Source organism: Hakea prostrata, chromosome 11, assembly GCF_041222555.1.
Source record: "Hakea prostrata isolate BN-2017 chromosome 11, UWA_Hpros_2, whole genome shotgun sequence".
Classification (NCBI taxonomy): Eukaryota; Viridiplantae; Streptophyta; class Magnoliopsida; order Proteales; family Proteaceae; genus Hakea; species Hakea prostrata.
Window position 1 is genome coordinate 11,029,583 of NC_142610.1, and position 18,562 is coordinate 11,048,144.

Here is an 18,562-nt window from a genome sequence, read left to right on the forward strand (position 1 = left end):
ATGTAACAAATGAAAAGCTTTACACATCAATAATATAGTGCCATCAAGCCCTTCATAAGGCACATTTGGGTTAATCTGAATTCGAGCTACTTTTGTAAATAAGTTAAGCTTACCCACTAGAATCTTGGATTACCATGGGAGGCATATGGGTTCCATGTATGGAATTTTATCAAACCTAAAATCTTCTAACCACAAGGTTTTCTAATCCATAATCAGGCAACACATCAATTATGCTAGAAAATGTGCAAGAACAGACATCTTGCACAAGCAAAAGTAGATGGATATTCTTTATTTAATAGTTTCTTCTAAAATCTGAAATACAGAAACTATTATTAGGATCAACTACCATTTGCTTACAAGAGAAATAAGAGAAACATATAACAAGTGCCTACTATTAGAGTTCAAATATGTTAAAACTGCCAATAATACATTCTTACAACTTAAGGAGAACCACAGGGAGGTCCCACGGTTTCAAGCCCTCTGCTCCAAAGACAAGTTTACAAAGATACATAACCATAACTACACTTTCGATCAACTATATCATCAGAATGTCCCTAAACAGAAGCTCAGACCGACAACTCTGTTCGAGAAACCAGGATGCCATCAGTGTCTGCATAGAGCCACTCACCATCACAAATTCGAGTCCCACCAATATTAATTGGAACATTTTTCTCGCCCATGCCCTTCTTATTGGCTTTCATAGGATGTGACCCTAACGCTCTCACTCCAATATCACACCCATTTATCTCGTCAACATCTCTTATGCATCCATTCACTACAATACCAGCCCATCCATTATTTTGAGCTTGCTGAACAGGGTTTCCTCCCAAAATTGCACAACGCATGCTTCCACCGCCATCTACAACAAGAACTCTACCATAGCCTTTCTCCTCGAGGAACTCACGGACCAAAACATTGTCCTCGAAGACCTTGAGAGTAACTATTGGACCAGAAAATACTTGTCTCCTGCCATAAATTTGGAAAACAGGATGGAGTGCTCGGAGCTCACCACTTACAATTAGTGATTGGTTTGCATCACAAACTTCAGCAGTTGCAGCCATTTTACAAGTACCTCTGAAAGCACAAGATGTTATCAGATAGCAGAAGAAAGATAGTTCTATGGTAGACAATCACAAAATATTGCATAAAATGGCTGTTTAATGACACTTTGATCAACTCTTTAATCCTTCACCGAAACATAAGATTTGAACTATTAAAGAACTTGGAAAAAGCTACATAATAGAAGATGAGAAATACAAACCAATGTTCTAGTGTCAAGGAAAATACTTATATGGTACATTTGGGACAAACTTTCCAACACTGGGTTTTGAAATAGCAGTAGAAAGATAGTTTCTTTGATCGACAATCACAGAAAAATTCCAGATAAGGATGGTTAAATGACAATTTGATCATCAACTCTTTTATCCTTCATTAAAATGTCAGATTTGAACTATATAAAGAAAGCAAAAGAAAAGATATAAATACCAATGTTCTAATGTCAAGGAACATAGAAGCATGTCACCATCAGATTCCTGGCTAAGAATATAGGAAATTGAACCCACCTTTTCCCAAAAGTTAGTTTCTATGTTTGGGCAAAAGCTAAATATCCAGCCCAAAAATGCACTCAATCAATTAATTCATCCATGCCCATATAAACCCTCAAGTATACAAGAAAATGTATACTTCACAATCAAAAGATGGACAGAGTTAAGAATGATATCAGAGTTCCCATAAAAATAGTATCAAGCAAATTGTCTGTTCTATAGGGTTCGAAAAAAAGAGGTGGATTAGAATCCACATTATAAAATAAACTTTTGGGGGTATGGAAAAATCAGTAAGGAACAATTTTTCTACTAATATTTTCCCCCATTCTTAACTAAGTAATGATTTATTGAAATAGATTAGAAAAAAAATGATGAAACATCCTACTGTGTGTGAAAGGACTCAAGGACCATGCAGAATCAGAAATAACTAGAGAGACCAACAGTCCAGTAGATTCAACAAGGTTAGTTCATCAACTGTTTATCCCCATCCCTTTTCTTTCTGAAGCTGCTCCCCTCCCCCACCCCCCCCCAAAAAAAAAAAAAAAAGTAGTTTCCTTCTTCAAGAAACCCCCATGTTGATCTTGCCTTGTGAGCTGCCCATCTAGATCTCCCAATCTCCATGCACACCAATCCTCCAACCCCAGTGACTTCCAGTCCAAACTCATACAAATCCCACCGTCAAAACCCTAGAAAATAGCATTTTCTTGGAATTTTCAGATTCACTAAAACCCTAAAAACAAAGAAATAGATCTAGACCAAACTACCCATTAAAACATCTGAAGACTAGGGTCATCTCCCTCAGCACTAGCTACACTCCAAATTCCACCCCATTCTAACAACTATAAACCCTAATTCCCAATCTCTAGAATATGTACCCAAATTTCTAAGATCCTAACCCATCCCACAGACAATGGCTTCCCCTTATTTTAGATCGGTTTCAAACTTCACATCTTCTCTTTAACTTTAACCTAGTACACCATTCAAACTTTTATTTTTTTTTAGTGTGTTGGGGGGGGGGGGCAAGTTCGGCCCAAATAGGGTTTGGGCTCAGACTTGGCCCTTGGGGGCAGGTAAGGGCTGGGCCAAGCCAATGTGACCCTGATTAGGGTCAACACCAGGTCAATGTTGAGTCTTTTCACTAGAGCCGGCCCCACCTAGCCCAACCTGACCTGACCCAACCTAACCCCACCCTACCACTTAATATGTTACTTTTTGGTAAAAGTGGTGACAGCTAATTATGCATTCTTTTATTGTATTGTCATCAGGATAAAGGTTAGGGTTAGAATCAAGGTTATGTGTTGAACCTGGCATGGCCCTGCCTAGCCCTATAGGGTCACAGGGTCAAGGTCAAGATCAGGGCCAGGTTAGAGTATTTAGAGTCACTTATAAAAAGCCTAACCCAACCTGGCCCTGTTGCAGTCCTAATTCAAACCCTAAGTCAAACAGTTACCCAAGGGATCCCTTTTTTCCCTATGTTACCCCTTAGGCTGACTAATTATGATGTAAAATCATGCAATATTGAACCAGCTTCACTTGGACCAACTGGATCAAGTCCAACCAGATGAGCAGGTCTTCTAGAAGGACCAAAACATTGGTCACATCAACAGTAAGTGAACAATGCTAGAGCCATTATTTTGCTTTTGAGTGATAGATACTAGAAGATCTTCTGGGGCCCAAGACCAGATCTTGTGAAGAACTTTTAGAAGAAGATCCTATTTAGCTACTATTTTTTTGTCATTCAGGGTGCCTAAAAGTTAGTTTTCATTTTAGTTGTTTATGAATGTGGCAGAATTAATAAAGCCTATTAATTTATAGAGAGAGATGGGAAAACAGGAACAGGTAAAGAGAAGAGGAATAAAAGGATAAAATAATAATGAAAAAGATTGAAAAAATGAAAGATGAGAAATAAACAGAAACAAGGTGAAAGATAGTAATAGGAAAGAGCAAAGCCTAACCTGTCAAGGTAAACCCAGCTAGATGGGAAAAGCAACCTGAATCTTTCTCTCCAAAATGCTCTATCCGAGGTCATACTTGGTAGAAGACCTAGACTATGTATGTCCTTCACCACTTCATGTATGGTCAATAACAAGACTGGCCCAAACTCTTTTAACACCTTCAATGGGTATCCTATTGCTCTGCCGTACTGGTGTGCCAGTAGGCTTCTGGTGAATACGACCCTACCATATTATATGACTCTTATGTAGGCTTGTCATTAATCAAAGCAACTCTCTAGTCTGCTCTAGTATGTTTATTTATACTTCTTCTTTCTTGATTTATCAAAAATCTATCTTAAACATCCTCATCTCTGCCACACAAAAATTTTCAATATGATACTAGTTGCCTGCCAACATTCTGCCCATACATCATCGCTGGCTATACAGCAGTCTTCTAGAACCCTTCAAGCTTTAAACGAATATGCTGATCACATAGCACCCTGGAACACACCTCACATTTCATCTGTCCCACTTTAGTTCTATGTGAAACATCATCCTCCATTCCTCCTTTATTTACAGTTGAACCTAAATATTTAAAATAATCACTTTGTGCATCACTTTTTTCCTCAAGTCATACTCCCATCACATTGTGTAATTAAATTACATATCGTATATACGTCTTTATTCTACTAACCTTGAGTCATCTTGTTTCTGAAGTCAATTTCCAAAGCTCTAAGAGTTTCATTTGTTTCTCGTACATCATTTGAAGGATATGAGAAACAACAAGAAAAATAGAGGAAAGAATAAAAATTATTCATATTTAGAGTTCTTAAAGAACCTAAGTGTTCATTAGTGTAGTAGTGTACTCATTGCTGAAAGCAAATAACATAACTGAGAAATGAGTTCAAGTCCCACGCTTTAGATGAGGAGCTATCTCCGCCTTTGTTTTTAGTTGATTTGACCCTAAATGTCGGTAACTGTTGTTTTGTCTGTCCTAGTTCAAATGAAAGAGATATTGTATTCAGGGAATAGTAAGATCCTGTAGACTATCATAGCTTCCACTATCAAAGGTTCACTATATTAAGTGGGATTCAGGTGTCAGAAATGCAAGGTATGCAGTGGCAAGTTAGATACCAACCCTCCCATAGTTAAACACCATAGTAAGAAAACCATTTTAGCATGTCAAACAGAAACAGAATAGCATGACAAAACCAAATCAATATCAAATGAACAACAGCCAACGCAATTTCAGGCAACTGTTAGCCCATCTATCACAACAGGACATTAAAATGCATAGAAGGAAGAAACACCAAGTATTGGTACAAGCCTTGCCCTAAAGTTTCTGTCTTTCAAGGATTTCAGTCCTCAAAGAGCCTAATCAAAACACAGAGAGAGATGAGAAAAAGAAGCCACAGTATTCCCAAGTTTTCCTTACATTATGTTTGGTTTGCATGAATCTGTAGAATGTGATATTTTAAGAACATGACTCTAAGAATGATGTTCTGGAGAATCACACCAATACTGATTGGTTATTCTAATTCTGTCAAGTGATTCTTTCTTAAAGCTACCATAATTCTTTCACATGTCTCTCCCTGAATAATTGTTTGGTTACTATAATTCTGTCAGGTGATTCTTTTGGAATAACTGTTTGGTTACCTTAATTCTGTCAACTGATTTTCCCTCAATAAATTGTTCTTTTCCCTGATTGGATATGAAACTGAAACAGAAAATAGTTAAAAACTAATAATGTGACTTACAAATTATTCAAGAGGTATAATTAAGAAAATTCCATAAAGTTCTTCAATACTTAAACAGCTGCACACAAAAGAAAGAAAAAAAGAAAAGAAAAAAAATCTTCAATTTAAATTCACTATGTACAACATCATTTTTAATTAACTGTAAACATCTAAGTGCCAAAAATAAAATTTTGTTGCCACTTGGTAGCCTTTAATCTTAAGAGAGTGGGGAGTTTAACCATCCAAGGCTTGAGTTACTAGAAGGAATATCATCACACATTCCCCCCCCCCCCCTGGGAAAAAGGGGGGGGGGAGATTCCAACTCAAACTGTCAGAATTGGCACTGGTGAATGTATCTCTAATTCCAATTTTCATAATACTGGCCACATAGACACAACCACATAAACAGAAGAGAAAAGAAATAAGACTGATTTCTTTCTGCAAAGTATTGTTGATCTTCAAATGATGGATAATCTAAACAACCTTATGGCTGAAACAACAAACAAAATGGGATAAAGTCAGCCTAGTTGTCCACATAGGGTGGGTACGAGAAAATAATGCCCTTCATACATTGGCAAATAGAAAAAATTATGAATTCTGCTGAACCAGTGCCAAAGGTAACGGGGACAGAATTGAGAAGAAGAAAACAAGAAAGAAAGCTGAGAAGGCTCAGAATTGTAGCAGGGGCAGAGGGAGGACACTCATAAGAAGAAGAGAAGAGGAGGGAGAGAAAGAGAGAGAAGATGGAGGCTGCAAAATATAAGCTCAAGGTATAATTCATGTTATCTATTCCATCCTCAATTAGTGGATTACAAACAATAAAAGAGAAATACTTTAATAAGAATTCAACTACAGAATGACTCTTGGCAATTTAAAACTAACTAAAATTGATCCTACTACGACTTGTAGGAATATAAAACTAACTAAGCTGATCCTAAATATTCTAACCAAATTAAAAATCTGATTACATGATTATCCCAACAAATAAATAATAAAATCCTACATTATCTTTAAAACTCCGACTCAAAGTAGCATATCCTATTTTATCTCTTTGCAAGCTGGACTTTGGACTCACCAAATAGAAAGACTAATTATTCATGTTACAGTAATTGGTTGTGTTGCATTAGAAGGCTTCTACACAAGGAGAGTCACAGGGGCAATTTTTCCATGCAACCTCACCCCCAACAACTTTTGCTAAGAGTTTATTACGAACTTGCTCTCAGGCTACAACTGTGATCCCCCGACCAAGGTTTAAAGTATCGGTATTGAGTATCGTATCGGTCAGGTGATTTTAAGAGACATATCGTCCTGTATCGAGTATTGTATCGCTCTGACTAATGTATTTTAGTGTAATTTAATGGAGAGACGTATCGATATGTATTGTATCGGTTTGGTCAAATATGGATACGTATCAGCTAGTATCGTACGGTATCGTGGGATACTTTAAACCTTGCCACCGACACATTGTGCCAAGGCCCACCCTAATGAGGAGGCCGGAGCATAACAAATTAAGACAAATAAATAAATAAATGAAATACAACACGATCAAATGGCACAAAATTCACTAAACCGGGAGAAAAACTTTCATAAAACAAAAAGGCAAGTAAAAAAATTCATACTGCAACCAATTTCCTATGTTCACTGAAAAACAGAACTACAAAGGCTAGTACCACTATAATCTTAAAATGGGACATTTACCACCTCGAAATGGTTCTCTTATTGGGCAGATTGATCTAAATATGAAGTAAAGCAACTATGCAGAAATGCTGAAGGTAACTGCAAACCCACATCTGTCTTCAAAGATACAAAACACAATGGAGAACATATAACTCATCTTTGCATGTTTTCCTACAAAAACACTCATGAAAACAAATTCACGTGCACAATAAAATGGCACAATCCTCTCTTTAGAAAACCAGCAGAATAAAACTAACATCAGATTGAAATAAGGCTCTTTTCATAACTCAATTCCCAATCCCAAAAGAAAAGGACGAGAATAGAAACAGAACAACAGAAACCATGACCAACGAAAAAGAAGAAGAACACAATAAAAGACAAAAAGAAAACAAACCCAGATTAAGAATAAGCATACTTGGGGAATGGATTATAAATTTACTGAAAAAGGGGAAAGGGAGACACAGTTGAACCATTGTACTATTACCAGGGAAGAATGCCTCTTAAGAAAATAACTTCCATTGGTTACCTCAGTAAATTGATCCAAGAGTCCGGATGGAGAAGATGGTGAAGACTTAAATCGCTGCAACAATCGTTTGGAGAGTGGAATGGATCACCGGAGAGTAACCAGAGACGGAGAAGGTGGAGATAAATATGTTTAAAACCCTAAAAAAAGAAAAAATCTTCAGGATCTCAGATGAAACACAGAGGAAAAGAGAGAGAAAGTTAGAGATCTCGCTTGAGTTACAAAAGAAAGACACGAACATACCTGAGCTCAGAGAGTTCTGAGTCACAGGCTCTGCTAGCTCTCGTTCTCTACTCTAATCAGATGTGCTTCGAGAACAATCATTCCTTCTTAACAAATCATGTGTAAACATAGAAATGAGAATCGACTCTGTTCAAAGTAGGATTTTTTTATTTTTTTACTTATCTTTTTCTCCACCACATTACCATGTAATAATAACTAAATAAAAATGGAAAAGAAACAAACCGCTCCGAGATTCGATACCTAATTCGTTAAACGAGGTTGCAGTTGCCGTTGTGAAAGCTGAATTAAAGACGACACGTGGATTCATGTGGATCTAACAACTGTAATAACGAGTAGATCAGGCATAGTTTATTTGCAAACCCGATTTTTTTTATTTTTGCTTACAAGATAAAAATTGATGAAAAAAAAAAAAAAAAATTAATGTTGTCTCTCCTTAGGATTCTGTTTTTTTTGGTAAATAGATATTCAATTATAAGAAGGGCAAGAAAAGCCAAGACATCTTGATTACATAATTCAAGAAGCCAAGGAGTGGAATTAGACCATACAGTCCGACTTGCCACGGACTGGGCCTTCCTAGCTAGGGTATCGGCTATACAATTAGCCCACCTAGAGACATAATGAACCGACCACGACGGTTCACGGACGAGCAAACGCCGAATATCCTCCACCTAGCTAGAGTTCTGTTTTTTGGGTACAAAAGGGCTTATTAAGCCGAATGAGATATTAATGTGTCTTAGCAAGAGTCAAACCTGCGACCTCTTCACTGAGAGGTATTGGTTTCACCATTACAACAGCTCTTGTCTCCTTTTATAGTTTAATTACTAATTTATCTCTAATATTTTTAAATTATTAATTACAACAGGTGTTGACTGTCTCTTCTTATAGTTTAATTACTAATTTATCTCCTATATTTTTAAATTACTAATTCAACTTCAGACTTTACCTACAATTATTGTTGTTTTCCTATCCTTGAAGTCTATTGGTTAAATGATGACTTGGCAGATTTTATTTATTTGAATAAATATTATGTACCACCCCTCTGAATTGAATAAGTATTATTTAGACCCCTTTTAGTTGGATAATGTTACTTATCTCTTCTATTACTTAGTAAATATATTAAATACTTCATTCTATTAATTTTTTTAATTAAATTTAATTGTTATTGTTAAATATTTTTTTAAAACTTCAAGCTATCATTGGCTAGAAATATTTTTTTAGTTTAAATCCTAAATTACTATAATCACCTTAGCATTAAAATATTAAATTAACCTCAATTAAAATAATTATTAAAAAACAAAATACCATAGTTAAAATTCAAATTATTTGTAATTATTAAAACCCCGTACTTTTTTTTATTAAATTTTATCAAACAACTAAAAATAACAAACTACTAGATATCAATGCAATTTAAATTGAGAGGATGAAGCGTCGTTCTCTCTCTCTTTTCTTTTTTCTTTTTTTCTTTTTTTTTTTTTTTGTAACGTTTAAATTAAAAAATTAAAGTTAATTAAGGGTATTTTAGGTCTTAAATATAACATTTATTGAGGGTCTTTTGGGCCAAATGTCTCAATTTGAATTGCATTTTGATATCTAAGTATTTTTTTTCTTCAGTTGTTTGATAAAATTTAAAAAAAAGGTACGTTGGGATTTTAATAATTAAAGATAATTTAGGTTTTAATTATGGTATTTTGGTTTTTAAAATTATTTTATTAATCAGGGATGTCAACGATGCGGTTTGGAGCGGTTTCAAGTTGGGCTTAACGGTTTTGGGCTCAAATTACACCCAGCCCAAACTCGGTCGTTAGAAAAATAACGGCTTGGGGCCAGTTTCTATTAGGTGCGGTTTGGGTTTAGGCTAATGGTCTATATTCCGACTAATGATTTGGGCTAACAATTTATTGTATGCATGAAAAAGAAATAGTTGAGTATCATACAACAAGAGCAAAAATTCTATGGAAAGCAAAATTGTTATTAATCAATTCTCATTGAATAATGAAAAGTCATTCCACATTGTAAAAATTACACCCACTTTATAGAAATAAAAAACTCAGATAGTAAGTAGTAACATAGAAACTACAAGTTCATTCCTCAAGCTCCACCTGATACTCTTCCTAAAACAAAAAATCCATTTAAATTCCAACTTGTACTATGATTGATTGTCTTAAAATTGGGTTATTGTTTTGTGAGAATGTTGATTTTTTCCCCTTCTATGAAATCTGTCTAAATTTTTTTTATTGGTGTTTTAGCTTGATATACAAAAAAAATACTTTTGGATTAGATAATTATTTACTTAATTTAAACAAACTTAGTACATTCAATTGGGCATTCATGCTTAATCATTCTAATTGTCCTTTACAAATAGTAAAAGACTATTTGATCTTTGAATTCATACTCATTTTCTCTGATAGTCTATATCAACTATCTAGTGGTAATATGATGACTCAAATAATATTTAATGTAAAACTATAAAGTAGGTTGTGAAACGATTTATAACGGGTTGTGATTTGGGTTCGGGTTGGTGCGGGCTCTGCCACTCTCAGCTCAAACACAACCCATTAAAGTTTGGTTCGGGCTATAATGAACCGATTTTGTTCAATTTTAACGGTTTAGACTACAAATTTGCACACCTAATTTTAATTGAGGGTAACTTAGTACTTTAACTGCTAAGGTGATTATGGTAAAATTATTTTCAACTAAGGGTAGTTTGGGATTTAGAACAACTTTTAACGGTAAAAGTTAAATTTAATTGAGAAAATTAACAAATGGGAGGTGTTTGATATATTTGCTAGGTAAGAAGGGAGGTAAGTAACATTATCCAACTAAGAGAGATTTAAGTGCTATTTGTTCAGCTAAGAGAGAGAGGTAAGTGACATTTATCCTATTTATTTATATTATATATTAATTTATATTATTATCTTAGTAATTAGGTAAAAAAATAACCTTAATTTGATAGTTACTTATTTTATAGCCTTTTTATATTTACTTTTTAATTTAGTATTATTTTTTAGTTTTTGTTATTTACTTTTCAATTTGATACTACTAATTTTACAAATTTCCTACCTCCATTAGGTTTTCATTTATTTACCATCTAATTTGACGTTATCACTTTTAGAAAGTTTTTTTCTTAAAAAAAAAACCAATAATTTAGTTAGTTTTTTTATGGAATTCGAAATGAAAAGAATACAAGCGAAAAAATTGGTATTTGATATTTTTTTTCTTCTAAATGAGTATAGTATTGTGTTTTGACTTCTTAATTTTAAAAAGACAAAATAAACATCAAACATTCAAATGTAACGGTATCTTAACATAATTGATGGAAACAACAATAATTTCATAAAGAATAAGGTCCTTTTAGTAATTAAGCTATAATACAGGGGGCAACAGTAATTATCCAAAAAATATATATGTAAGACTCACTTGTAATGGGATGAGAGGATAGCAAAAGAAATAAATTGTGAAAAACATTAAAATTATATGTTCCACTTTTGTCATTTCTATTGTTTTATATTTTATTTTATAAAATTCTAATAAAAATGTCAGATTTTTAAAAGAGATGGTGTATAAAAAATGTGATACTACATCAAAAGAATTTACTGTACATTTTTTCACCATATTGAACCAAACATACCATGATTTAAAATCTTATAGTAAAATTTACTATTGTTCACCTTTTTTTTTTTTTTCATCTCATTTCAAATTCTCTAGATACATTAAACGTATATACTTTGCCTTCCGAAAGCCACATAGAAAATGTCTTTTTTTTTTGACCAAAAAATTGATTGCAAAGAATTGATTGGTTTGACTTGGTCTGTTTGATTAGTCTCATTCGATGGCTTGATCTGTTTTGATTAGTCTCATTAGATTTTAGTACATAAACGACTGACCGAAAGTCAAAACCATTTTGGCATCCATTCCTTCTTACCAACTCTCTTGTTGCTTTACCTAACCAAATTCCTAATCTCTTAAAACCTTTTTTCTTCCATGTTTTATGGTTGCAAGAACTAATAGAACCATAAAACGCATCCAATTAGATAGGATTATTTGTGTAAATCCTTACACTTGAGAGGAACTGGATGACTTAGGATCTGCTATCCATCAGGATAGAGATTTGTGATTTCTTCACACCTTTTCACTGTATTTTAGAAAGGCAGTTAACCTCTGAATTTTGACGAGATGAATTAAAAATAAAATCCACAGTAGGCCCCTCCTAATCCATGGTAAAAAATATAAGAAGCGCATACTTCTACCTTGAAGGATAAAAAATGAAGACTCAGATTGAATATAAAAAAAAAAATGGTACTTTTAAAACTAGGCTAACATATTCTATCATTGCATGCGAACACATTTTTAAGTATTAGTGTTCCAAAGCCAAGTACTCACTGAAAACGTCTCTATATTTTCAGTCCGCTTGTCAAATATGACTTCTTCTCCTCAAACACAAATTCTTCTATTTCGAAAAGTTCTATTTTTTAGGTAAACATCGATTTCAAAATGTTGTGGCACATAATTTTTGGAAACTAAAGAATCTTCTAATTAATGTGGATATTCCATTGACCATAAGGGTAAGTGCATATTCCAATTAAAGCTCCTCCTTTCAAGTATATTAGTTAGTACTTTTAAGTCATTTTCATCATCAGCTAGGAAACTAGATCATTTCCCTATCGGAGGAGCACTCTAGTGCTCCCCAATAGCTTTACAACCACAAAATATAGTGGGCCCATAGGTGGAAAAATGAGATTTTTTTCCACTTGTGGGCCCCACTGTATTTTGTGGTTTTAAAGTTGTTGGGGAGCACAGACCCGACGGGTAGCAGATCCGGACTCGCCACTCATGATAAATCGATTTAGAATCTATTTTTTTTCATGTGATTAGACCAAAATACATTTGGGCTACATTACCCCTAGGTTTGGGGATAAAAAAGCTCTTTAACCCACCATTACTAATTATTTATATTTCCTTTTACTTTAGTAATATTTGTTGGTAATGCTTTCTACTCTAGTAATTGTACTCTCAAAAGAACTTGCTTATGGATACTGGAAAGTTTCATCAATTATTTCTGAATGTATATTATATTATTTTTATTATTTTTTCTAAGAGATTCCTAACCCTAATTAATATAGATGTCATCTTTAACTTTTTACAAAATTTTCTATTATATATTAAGCACTCAATCCTAGTATTTGTAATGCTGATGTAACTTGACTCCTTTGTCTATGTTACTTTTTCTTTTTCTTATTTTTTTTGTTCATTTTTTTAGGTAGAATTACTTTCTCTTTTCTCAACTCAATTGAAGTGAGGGAGATAATATTCTAGATAAAATGATATAACATGGTTGTAAAGAGGAAGAGTGAAGTATAAGAAATGTAAAAATAAATTCAAACAGAGTTGAGAATATTCATAATCAAGATTGACTGAGAAGCATATACCTTTACTTTGACTGATAGAAAATGCATATTCAAATTGAATTACAAATCATAAAAGAAGAGCTACTTGCCTACTTGTAAAATTAAGCTAGCATATTCTATCAATGCATGTGAACACATTTTTCAATATTACTATTCAAAGCCAAGTACTCACTGAAAACCTCTATATATTTTCAACCTGCTTGTCAAATATGACTTCTTCAGCTCAAACACAAATTCTTAGATTCCAAAATGTTGTGGCACATAATTTTTGGAAACTAAAGAATCTTCAAATTAATGTGGGTATTCTATTGACCAAAAGGGTAAGTGCATATTCCAATTAAAGCTTCCTATTTTCAAATATATTAATTTGTACTTTTAAGTCCTTTTCATCATTGGACTCATGATAAATCGATTTGGTATCTATTATTTTCATGTGATTAGACCAAATACATTTGGGCCACAACACCCCTAGGTTTGAGGATAAAAAAGCTCTTTAACCCACCATGACTAATTTTTGTATTTCTTTCTATTTTAGTAATTCTGTTGGTAATATTTTCTACTCTAGTAATTGTATTCTTAAAAGAACAAACTTATGGGATATTGGAAAGTTTCACCAATTTATTTCTGAATGTATTATATATTATTTTTATCCTTTTCTCTGTGAATCCTAACCCATAAATTTTTACAAAATTTTCTATTATATATTTGCCACTCAATCCTAGTATTTGTAATGGTGATGTAACTTCCTTTGTCCATGTTATTTTTTTTTTTTTTTATTTTTTTCTGATAGAATTACTTTTCCTTTTCTCAACCCAATTGAAGTGTTGGAGATAATATTCTAGGTAAAGTGATATAACATGGCTATAAAGAGGGAGGGTAAAGTATAAGAAATGCAAAAGTAAATTCAAACAAAGTTGAGAATATTCATAATCAAGGTTGTGACTACAAAATAAGGATTCGTATACTTGGAAAATAAAGAAACATATAAAAATACTCATGTGGAGGATAGATGTTTATTTCAATTTGCACCTCTGTTAGTCCCTCATAAGGATAAATGCTTACTTCAATTATCTACTCAGTGAATTTACCCTCGCCTTTGAATTAGAATATTATACGTTGCTCTTATAATTCATTAGACAATTATTAAAAGAATCCCTCCAAAGAGAACATTCAAACATGTCGTGCAGTTGAACAGTAAGAACATTTGTTATATAAGCTCATAGTTTTGCCCATAGAGATTTCGTGCTTTTAGTATGCTAGATTTTTTATAAAAGCATTATTCACATCTAATTTGTTTAATGGCTAAATGTATCCATCCTTCTTAGATTTATGCCCTTCCTTACCAAAGGCCTATCAAGGGGTGTCAGATATGTAAGGCTTAAGCTTTGGCTTTGACTTTGATAGAGGCATAATGGTCTAAAACTAGAGCCATGAGATTAAATGCACAATTGCACTTTTTACATATATAATATGTGTGAATTGTATATATACGTTGGAAGATCCCATCAAGAAAAATGACAAGATTGAGTATATATAAACATCATATAATAGACATTAAAAGAGCCATTAATTTATATATTTTCAAGAGTCCGGCACATCGATTGAATAATTACAAGTTGTTAATCACTGATAATAATTATGGTATATAATAGGAGATTAAGACTACTAATCTTCTATTCTCACAACAACTATGAGGTTGATTGTCTAGGCATTCTTTATTAATAAACAAGGATTCATATCTTCTACAATTCATTTTCCTTTATAAATATACAATTAAGAGATTGATATCTCACGCAATACCATTCCAATAAAATAAAATAAAATAAAATAAAATAATTTTTTTTCTTATATGTAAATGTAAGGTCAGTTCATCAGAATGGAATAAAGTTAGCATTTTACATGCCTCTGTGTTTCTTTTAGAAAAAAAAAAAAAGAAAAAGAGAGAAAGAAAGAGAATCCAGTTAGAGCTGGTAGATGCTGCAAAAATAATGAATATCTCAACCTACAAGAGATGATGATATTGCTACCATGGTTCCATATCTGCTCCAGGACCAGCATTCCAATCCAAAACTTTCTGGGTAGAATTCAAGTAGATACCCTGATCATGAGGCAACTTACGAGCAAGCCCATTTAGTACCTGATGGAAAGCATCTCCTTGCTGAGGAGTCTCTGAGAAAAGCATGGCTTTCTTCATTGAAGGATTGGCAAGCAATTCCTGTTTCTTAAAAATGACTTCCAGTGGTATAGATGTAAGAATAGTATCTAATTTTGTGACATCTTCCTCAGCTATGAACACTCCAATTTCCTCCCATGGAATTGCATCTGAAAAGGGCAAGACAATATCATCTGCTATGATCACAGGAATACACCCAAATAACAAAGCTTCTTCCAATCTAGGACTCCATGGAGCCCAACCCAGTGGACACAAACAGAAAATGGTTCTTTGCAGGTCTTCATAATAAGAAATTGGGTGTTCAGCAGAGATATCAAAGAGGAGATTACTCTTAAAATTTTCCCATAGAGAAGCTCTTATCCCTCTTGCATAATAACCTCCTTCTGGATCATTGATGGTGTCATAAAATAAACCTCGAAAATAGGCGAAAATGGTACGAGGAGTGTTTGGTGGAAGCAAGTGAGGATGAAGCCTTTGTGGAGGAACATATGGAGGAATTATGATTGAACCCTCCTTCAAACAAACATGATTTTTCTGTCCAAAAGTCTGAACCAGTGTAGCTCTTTGAAGCAAAGGATGAATTCCTCTTTCAATGGCTATCTCTTCTTCATAATGGAAACAAGCACCAAAGTCATGAGGAACAAGGAAGAAATGATCAGCTCCTTCTGTTCTATTCCAGTAAGGCAACTGAGAAGAAATCTCCTTTATTACAGTTCTCACTAACCTCGGAGATCTGTAAGTGATTGGATGACCACTAGATGTAAGATCACAAGTGGTGTAAACTGGAGTATAGAACCAATCAGCTTCTTCAGGATTAAGAGTTCGAACTGGGCTTGTTAACAAGAACTGATGCATGAAAATCTCAGCAGCAAACATGTGTGTATAGCATCTTTGATCTCTCCCAACTATTTCTGTATTATACCTGCTTGGAAGCTCATAAACAAAGATTTTCAATCTTCCATTTGGATCATCTCCCAATACATCAACAGCACCAATCCCTGAAATAAATGAAAAAACATGAAGAAAAACAAAAATCCACCTTGAGTTCTTCATTTGCAGTAGACAGAATTGAACCTAAACTGAGAGATCATGGATTTTCAAAAGAAAGAGATCAATACAAAATGGAAAGGACCTTGGAACTTGAATGCATTTCAATGGGGACATGAAAGGCTTTATAGTCTGTATTAATTAATTGTTAGTTAAGACGTCGCTGATCGAGAGCCAGATCCTCTACTTCATGAATTTGTTTTTCTTTCGTTTTTTTGGGGCATATTATACGCTTTATGGCCATGGGAATGCCACCTCAACAAATATGTCCATTAAAATTTAAAATTCAAGTTTCAAAATTTATAATTATATAGATTGATCATTAACCATTAGATTGAAAATATCGACAATTGTAAAAGAAAACATACAAATTCAAGAAGTTTAAGATCTTGAACATCCATGGAGACTGATAAGTACTAGAAGCATCTAAATAGTCAAAAACAAGGTTCCATGCTGCAAATATTTGTTATGAGATGTGTGGAGAAAGAAGTTGTTTCAGGTGATTAAATTTGTGGTATGTTCTCAATAAAGAAAGAAATGGTATCCAGCCAAAACCTTCATCTATACGTTAAGAACATCATCTAAAAAATAAAATAAAATTAAAAATAAAAATTAGATTGAATGTCTTTTTCTTCTCTTCTCGGGTTCGACTTTGGTGCTGTGCATTAATTACACAGCACCCAAACAATTTCAATTTTCTCTCTTCCATTCTCTTTTAAGAGTCTTGCCTTCTCACCTTGCTCTTCTAGTTGGAAAGAAAACTAATCGCATGATTAATGTGGCTCTATCTCTATACATAAAATCAATATCTTGGATTTGAGAAATTAAATTATTTAGATAGTCGGTAGAAATCGAAAATTATATTGGAATCAACAGTTCTGTCTACACTTATAATATTGATGATACAAGAGGTTAGACTTTCAAAATGAAACTGATCTTTCACCTATCAAATCATAAATCAAAAATCACAAGATTAATAGGGCAGATGAAGGACTTTGTCAATAAAAAGCTCCTATAAGAAGTTATGTTTTATTTTTATTATTGTTAAACTTAATTATAAAATATCAAATGACATCTTTTGAAAATCATAAAAGGTTAGGTGTCAACTGAAGCCATTGTAAACATTTTTTTTTTCTATTGAATTTGTCAGCAATCTGCTGTTACCTTTGACTTAATAAAAGAAAATAAAAAAATTTTGCCAATTCAATATTCTTCAATATATGTATATTATAAATAAGTATTGAGCAATTTGGTTTTTACACTCAAGATCGAGGACATTCTACGAAATTTGTTAATAGATAATAATATTATAACAAAAACACCCTAAAGTTAGAGTTATGAGCACATTAGTCCAATCTCTTACTAAATCCATCAAACCATGGTTATTTTTTTTGAAATCCCTATGAATTATATTAGATTACCTTAAATATTGGATTCGTGTATGACACACCTAATATGACCCAACAATTGCATGTAAAGAGCATATACTAAATTGAGATATTACCACAGAAAGACAAAATATTTTTAAAGTTACAAAAAGAGGCCCAATGGTAAGTTGAACATTGATCGAGGTCTTGTTAGGTCTCATTTTCACCACTCGTCTTTGTTGCTATGGTCAAACCAATGGAAAATTGATTTTTATGGAATCCTATCCAAATATAAGATTTGGCCATTTCTCCATTGAAGAGCTTGACGAAAAATGCTTAAAAGAACAGTGATAAGTAGGTAGAATCTCCTTGAATGTAATTAAGGTGATAGGGCCTAGGAGGGTTATCCTTTATCTTCAAGAGTAGAAAATTTCACTTGAACTGCTGAACCAAATTACATGTGGCATCATGGTAAACTCTAGATTTGACACATTGAAGTGTATTTTTATTTATTTATAAAATTGATAACTTCATATTAAGGGGATGAGGACTGTTATATATATCATCAGGAAGAGTTGGACTTGTGACCTCTTCACTAAGAGGTATTGGTCATTATCAATTAAGCAATCTTTTTTATGGTAAAACATGTATATTATCTATCCTAGAAGTATGTTTTAAGCCAATAATGTATTTTAAAGAATCATACTAAATGAAACCTTATCTCGGTATGGGTCTCAAACTCTCAATATTATAACATGGCTAAAGAAATCATAAATTATACTTGCAATGTCCGGAATTTGTTTCATGCACCTTTTGAAAATTAAAGCCATTTGATATAATTTCTTCCATGTGTCGGTATGAGAATATGTTATTTTATATGCAACATTACTTATACGCATCGAGCCAACAAGTT

The 18,562-nt window shown here is 33.3% G+C and overlaps 1 protein-coding gene and 1 pseudogene across 1 annotated transcript; both read right to left on the reverse strand.

Moving 5' to 3' along the window:
* Nucleotides 1-213: 213 nt before the first annotated feature.
* On the reverse strand, nt 214-7,842 carry LOC149000077 (putative 4-hydroxy-4-methyl-2-oxoglutarate aldolase 2). The gene is made up of 3 exons (XM_089140255.1): nt 7,658-7,842; nt 7,418-7,554; nt 214-1,074 (listed from the first exon to the last, which is right to left on the reverse strand). The coding sequence occupies exon 3, from the start codon at nt 1,059-1,061 to the stop codon at nt 567-569; it is 495 nt and encodes a 164-aa protein (XP_088996381.1). The 5' UTR covers nt 1,062-1,074; nt 7,418-7,554; nt 7,658-7,842; the 3' UTR covers nt 214-566.
* Nucleotides 7,843-14,623: 6,781 nt separating this feature from the next.
* LOC149000078 (putative glucuronosyltransferase Os01g0926600 pseudogene) lies at nt 14,624-16,389 on the reverse strand (annotated as a pseudogene).
* Nucleotides 16,390-18,562: the final 2,173 nt, after the last annotated feature.

What these genes read in the sequence shown, in the direction of transcription:
- LOC149000077 (XM_089140255.1), bottom strand. Translation starts at nt 1,061, where the DNA reads ATGGCTGCAACTGCTGAAGTTTGTGATGCAAACCAATCACTAATTGTA.